Source organism: Schistosoma haematobium, chromosome 1 (genome assembly GCF_000699445.3).
Source record: "Schistosoma haematobium chromosome 1, whole genome shotgun sequence".
Taxonomy (NCBI): domain Eukaryota; kingdom Metazoa; phylum Platyhelminthes; class Trematoda; order Strigeidida; family Schistosomatidae; genus Schistosoma; species Schistosoma haematobium.
Genome location: NC_067196.1, coordinates 91148674 through 91155508, shown reverse-complemented (window position 1 = coordinate 91155508; position 6835 = coordinate 91148674). Strand labels below are relative to the sequence as shown.

Here is a 6835-nt window from a genome sequence, read left to right as displayed (position 1 = left end):
TCCATCCGTTGACTCTTTCAGAAGAGAGTTGGTTCAACTGAGAGGGTGCCATTGCCAGGACTACACAGGCCATCAAGCCTCCTGTCCTTCCCAAACTGAAACTGAAGATAATCCGGTACCAGTTCCTGTTTCTCTTCAGAGGCCTCATGCGATGTTTCTATACTTTTTCAAACTGAAATTCAAAAATCCTTTCTTATGTGCTTTTATAACCCACTAAACAAACGAAAAATGCCCCCAAACGCTTGAAACTAGTCAAATATTGAACATTGCAAGACAGATGGTTACTCCCACACCACATTCTCTTCTTCAAGTTGTTGGTGCTGAAGTTGAATTTGGTGGCTACCCACTTCTTATTATCACCATATTATGTCGTCTTTATTCAGTAGTTTGACAAAAGCTGGTGTTGGTTTGTTGGCTGCAAGCAGTATACTCCCACTTGTTCTTTACAATGGTAATGAAAAGTTTCAAAACATATCAATCTTTCAGTTGATGGTGGACATCGTGCCGTAATATTCGACCGATTTAAAGGTGTTAGGCCTGATGTAAGAGGGGAAGGAACACACTTCATTATTCCATGGGTTCAGAAGCCTATTATTTTTGATATTCGGTCGCGACCAAGAAACGTGCCTGTGATGACTGGTTCAAAAGGTTAGTAGTGTTGACAAGTATCATTGGCAAAGTGTATATGAAGTAAATAAGTTTTGTTGAGAATGAATTTGCACTTAAGTTATGTTATATTTGAAAGAGTTTTCACAACTTTAATCGGTTATTTCTTAGATTTTATATCCTTAAGAAACCTCCCCCCGTTCTCGTTTTTCCTCGATCCTTGTTTGTTTCTCGGTCGTGTCATTTGTCATGTATCATTAATCCTTTTTGTGTATTTAAACAATAACTGGGCTTTTGCTTGTGATGGTAATCTTAATTCACTTGTTTAGTCGACTAAATTCACCATCAGATACAGAAGACTAGTGCCTAGAAAGCAATACACTGGTGTTATTTTGAGATTAGTGAGTATTGTACAAACTAACGTCGCACAAACAGATCACTTTGGATTCCAGACGTATAACTAGCTTCAGAAATGGTCGGTTATGGTTTCGGAAACCTCTTTGTCACTTAACTTTTCCATCTGTTCTTTTGACTAATTAGGAGCAATGCTATTTAAGATCTCCAAACATACCTCAACCAAATAGTTCACATATCGGTTCACGAAAGAGGTCACTGACTTAATGTATTAAAGCCATTTATTGCTTTAGCTTCCAGGTTTCTAAGAAGTCTGCTCTTATACCAGCGAGCATCAACCTTGAAGGCAAACAGTGGATGTACATATTATCTTTTCCTACCAGCTCTCCTGATAAGTGTCCTAGTATCACTAAGCGGTTCCTTATGGGGTGAAGGTAACTGTCCTAACCATGGTTTATATCTTGACAGGTGCAAAGCATGTAAATATGTATCAGTGCCAAGATTTCAAATAAATTGGGCATTAGGCAGGAAGCTAACAATAAATGTATATTTTGTTACATCCCAATGAACAGATAAATTGTATTTCCGACGTTTTGTGGCTTAATGTAAGTCACTTCATAAGAAACCCCAATCAAGTTAACAAAAGTTTTTCTTTGTACTATTTAAACTTGTGTCAATTTAGTTCGGCTATTTATTTTCTCTGAAGAGATGATTCACATTAAGCCACGAAACGTCAGAAATACAACTCTTCTACTCATTATGATGTAACTAAAAATGTATCTAGTATGAAATAACTAAGTGTCGTAATGGAAAAGCATGTTTTTTGAAACTAAATAAAGACCTCTAGAGCTAATCCATCTGGACCAACTGCTCTTCTCAGTTTCAGATTAGCTATAGCCTTTGGAATTTCAGATAGAGTCGGGGGACCTACCTCAATGTTCCATTCAGACTGTTTGGGAATGGTGGGTAATTGTAGAGTAGCTGAGAGCCAGCTAAACTGTTCCCTAAAGTCTTGAGCCTATCGTTCTAAATGTCTGAGATGAGAGCAGATAATAGTGTCGTCTTTTTCCGAGGTAGTCTCATACTTGACTATTTAGTTCCAGTTTCTTTCACTAGTCTGAAGAGCTGTCTTTTGTTACCTACAGCCGCTGCCTTTTCCATCTCTTTTGCTTTCGTTGCCCATCACTGCTCACGGTCGTTCCTAAACCTTGGGCTTAACCTATATCTGGTTTGTTTACGCTCTTCATCGTGTTCAGAGCCTTCTGGGATGAGTTTACGAGAATCCATCAGTGCAATAGACTTAAAAGAAATCCATTGGTTTTTTGTAACCCTTTGGTTTAAATTACTAACAGATGTCACTGCTGTTTCCACAGCTGTCCGTATATCTTTCCAAGCAACATCTGGGTCAGTCTCGTTCTCAGAACTACCTAAGCGTGACCTCAGTTTTTCCTGGAATCTACTTTCGGTTTTCTTGTCACTCACTTCAATTCTAATGGGTCTTCTTAGTGCGGCTTTTCCGCGTCCAGTGAGGTGAGAGCAAATGCGTGCTCGTATCAGAGTATGATCGGAGTTCAAACAGGTATTCCAGAACGAGCGACAGCCTTCTATCGAGCTTCTCCAACGATGACTGATGGCAATATAGTCCATTTGAGTCCATCATTGGTTAGGTGCAGGGGGTTGCCATGTTTGACGATTTCTCTCCTTATGCTTAAAATTAGTGTTTGTTAAAAAGTTTAGAAAGCTTTTTGTGAAAGTCATCTTTCACTTCATCCGGACTTCGGTCAGTGGGAGCGTAGGCGAAAATGACGAAAAGGCAACGACGCGTGTCTCTATCCTTCCGAGTTCTTACGGGGCCGTTTAGCCAAACAGAACATAAGCTGTCCAATTTTTCCATTCTTGTTTAACTTCATCATAGACCTGATGGAAATAACATTCTCATCGACTAGATTTTCGGGCATGGATCTCTTACCAGGAGATCCACTTATCGACTTAGCATGCGCAGATGACATAGTCCTGCTTGGTGAAGACGCTGACTAAATGCAGAGTCTTTTGATAGCATTAAGCAATAGTGCCAGGATGTTTGGGATGCGCTTCTCCCCCTCTAAATGCAAGCTGCTGCTTCACGACTGGTTTGCGTCAACACCTGAACTAAGGATAGGGAGTGAAGTATTCGAACACGTTGACAACTTCACTTATCTTGGAAGTCTGATCAGCCCTAATGGGTTGGTGTCTGACGAAATCTCAGCACGGATTCGAAAAGCTCGCTTGGCTTTTGCCAACTTACGTCACCTTTGGCGAAGGCGAGATATCCGTCTATCAATAAAAGGACGAGTATACTGCGCGGCAGTCCGTTCTGTTTTACCTTACGGCAGCGAAACATGGCCTTTAAGAGTAGAAGACACTCGTAAGCTACTAGTATTTGACCACAGATGCCTTAGAAATATTATTTGTATCTTCTGGGATCACGGGGTAAGTAATAGTGAGATTGAACGCAGGGTATTAGGAAATGATGTTAAGTTAGTTGATGAGGTTGTAAATCCTCATCGACTGAGATGATTGGGCCACGTGTTACGTATGCCCGAACACTGATTACCATGAAGTGCAATGCTAACCGGTGTTGGAAATGGTTGGAAGGAAGTTAGGGGCGGCCAAACCAAAACGTGGCATCAGTGCTTGAAGTCACTAACTTCTAGTCTGAGCCATGTTGGTAGATGCAGACTACTTGGTTGGGGTCTGCGTGACTATCGTAACCAATGGTTGGAGGCCCTGGGTGACATGGCTCAGAATCGATCACAATGGCGTCGGTGTATACACTCTCTATCTTCCCTTAAACTATGAGATTAAAATCGTTTCATATCTTTCTTCGAACTAATTTTTTCTCCCTGTACTATATCCTTGTAAGCAATCTTTCTTTTATATATTACCACCATTGAATTAACTACTTTACGAATTCGGTGTTCATCTTGTTGTGTTAATGAGGTATGGCAACTTGGACCGATGCATATATGTGGCTGGTCCTACGTTGTAGTTGACTGACTGATAGTTAGCAGTACGACTTTACCCTCTGACCTTGGGTTTGCGGCTTTTAGTCTTAGCGCTCTTCAACCGACCTTTCCGGCATGGTAGGACCTTGAGGAACGATTGTTCCAGCCAGCATAGCTCGATTGGTTCATTACGATGGGCAGGCGCGACCTCCACGTCAAGGTAGCAGCAATGGTCGGGCATACCCACTGTAGCACACAGATGTTCATTTAGCCGAGTTGCCACACTTTACAAAACAACTAGGGAAACCCAACCAAATGAGAAAAAAGTCAATATAGTGGTGGAAAACTAAAGAGAATATGTAGTGTGAGGAAAAAAGACTATCACTGAATTTAAGTGTTAAAGAATACACTTTATCCGTGTAACTTTGAAAGAGCAGGTTGCTAGTCTGGACCTGATTTATGTATCGCAGTTTGTAAATTTCAGACAACGTACAAGAAATAGGACAAGCTCATTAATAAACATACTGGGAAATTAGTTATTTTTCACTGCACGGCTTTTATTTATATTCCTACAGTAAGACCATAAAGAATGTTTCTTATAGATTATGACTTCAGTAATCCATGAAGATTGTTGAACCTGATATCAAGGTATTAGGCATAGTCGCAATTGTACTTTTGTAATAAACTCAATCATGTGAATAAAAACTAATTGTCAATTAGCGTCACTCAGCCACAAAACATTCGTTTAGAGTTCACTTCATCCAAAACTCTAGCAGTCATTCTCACCAAACTTCATCATATGGTTTGTAGTAAAGTACTTCGTCAACTGGATCTGTTGCATTACTCTTCATTTTACGTTTGCGCGGAAAAATACACTTGATAACCATACCGCACAGATTTCTTCATTAATAGCAATTATAGTATCTTCAATTTAAGCGTCATTCATTTCCATGGGTCATATTTGTGTTTTTGTTGCTATCTACATAGATCTACAAACAGTGAATATAACCTTGCGCATATTGTTTCGCCCTGAGCCATCTACTCTACCAAAGATTTATCAGAACCTAGGTTTTGACTACGAGGAACGTGTTCTTCCTTCCATTACCACTGAGGTGCTCAAAGCAGTGGTTGCTCAGTTTGATGCAAGTGAGCTTATAACGCAGAGAGAATTGGTCAGTCAGAGAGTGAATGAAGATCTTACCCAACGAGCTTCATCATTTGGTATATTGTTAGACGATATTGCCCTGGTAAATGTCACTGTATTTATTTAGTAAATAATTTCTTTCGTTTCTATTTGTCATTTTCCGACCTAGCATCTCGTTATGGTTTCATACTCTCTTATTATATACTCAGGTTGTCCTTATTGTTTCAAATAACACTGGTTCAAGTGATATTCAAGGCACCGCTTTTCTCGCCGTTAGATGTTCTACTGATTAAACAGTGTCGCATCTGAAATTGGTTACAGTTTTGCCACACTTCCAAAACAGGGCTGTTACAAAGCCCATCAGTCATCGAATATTTATGGTTCCCATTTGCCACATCTCACATCAGCAAAGCTAGAGAGGAAGTTAACGAGACAAGAAGCAAAATAGAGGAAATAATATTAAATGAAGCAAGAACTTAGGCATGAAAAATGCCGTTGAAAAGGAACAAATAAGATCAAAGAATTTAAGGTTTTTAGGAAAGAATAGTTGAAGCTGTGCCACTTCAACGGATTCCGCCCCATATCACCTATTACGAGTATTAAGCAGACCCTAGCTAAAGAGCCTGTATGCTTTTTGATAACAATATGAGGTTGTATTAGATCTACGAAATGTGTGTAAGTAAAGAAGGATTGTTAAGCTAATAAGCTAACGTTAGATTAAGAATATAAGATATAAGTAAGGTGTTTTAGTCATTATTATTATTTTTTAATAATGCTTTGTGTGTTATTTATTCTCACAGACACAAATCTCTTTCGGTCGAGAATTCTCAGAAGCAGTAGAAGCCAAACAAGTTGCTCAACAAGAAGCTGAACGTGCACGATATTTAGTAGAAAAGGTAAAATGTTCTCCGGGAGTTGATGAGCAGTTTAAAAACTTTCATTATTTAATTAATTACTACTAAAAGCAAATCCTATCAGACGGTCATTTTAAAACAGTGAAAATTATCAGTCACATTTGTACAGTCGCTTTATATGCTCTGACAAATTACCTCAGATAGATATTCTTTTCAAATTATCATGCTCGTACGAACGATGTAAAACTTTACTCATCAATACATCAATTCAAGTTGATGAGCTCTCCTAAAATGAATCTAAAAGATAGCTACTTGCTTGATATTATAATATGTACTATACTTCATGTTGGGTGATCAAGTCAAACTAACCGTTGCATTGATTGAAAGTCAGATATTTAACCGTGTACTCTGTCTCTAAGTTAAGTATGTGAAACAACGTATAATTTTTAGCGCAATACAACCTATTAGTGTGTTGTCGATAGTCAGTAAAGATATCGTTTATATGGTAATTACACTTCTTTACTTTGTGATCCCTCTATATTGTCATTTAAATGTAGTTTTGTTATGTTGTAATTCCCCAAGATATTTTATTCTTTCTTGATTCACAAAGGCTGAACAACACAAACTGGCTGCCATTATATCTGCAGAAGGAGACTCAGAAGCGGCAACATTACTTTCCAAATCTTTTGGATCTTCAGGTGAAGGTCTTATTGAATTAAGGCGAATCGAAGCTGCTGAAGATATTGCTTATCAACTTTCGAAAAATCGAAATATCACTTATATCCCTGATGGTCAACATACACTCCTTAACTTGCCTGCTGCACAATAAAGTCTATTTGTTTATCGTGTTCTTTTTATGTAAATGTATGAGATACTTAAATCACCTAAGTTGA

At 38.7% G+C, this 6835-nt stretch overlaps 1 protein-coding gene across 1 annotated transcript; it reads left to right on the top strand.

Annotated features, from left to right (window-relative positions):
* Window positions 1–276: 276 nt before the first annotated feature.
* Window positions 277–6786, top strand: MS3_00002454 (uncharacterized protein). The gene is made up of 5 exons (XM_051210056.1): window positions 277–451; window positions 487–648; window positions 4932–5191; window positions 5889–5984; window positions 6553–6786. Exons 1-5 carry the CDS (start codon window positions 367–369, stop codon window positions 6769–6771), a joined length of 822 nt encoding a protein of 273 aa, XP_051075544.1. The 5' UTR covers window positions 277–366; the 3' UTR covers window positions 6772–6786.
* The last annotated feature ends 49 nt before the right edge of the window (window positions 6787–6835 follow it).

Coding starts and splice junctions, on each gene's coding strand:
- MS3_00002454 (XM_051210056.1), top strand. CDS start 367: ATGTCGTCTTTATTCAGTAGTTTGACAAAAGCTGGTGTTGGTTTGTTG. Junction 452..486: donor CCCACTTGTTCTTTACAATG/GTAATGAAAAGT, acceptor TCAATCTTTCAG/TTGATGGTGGACATCGTGCC. Junction 5,985..6,552: donor CACGATATTTAGTAGAAAAG/GTAAAATGTTCT, acceptor TGATTCACAAAG/GCTGAACAACACAAACTGGC.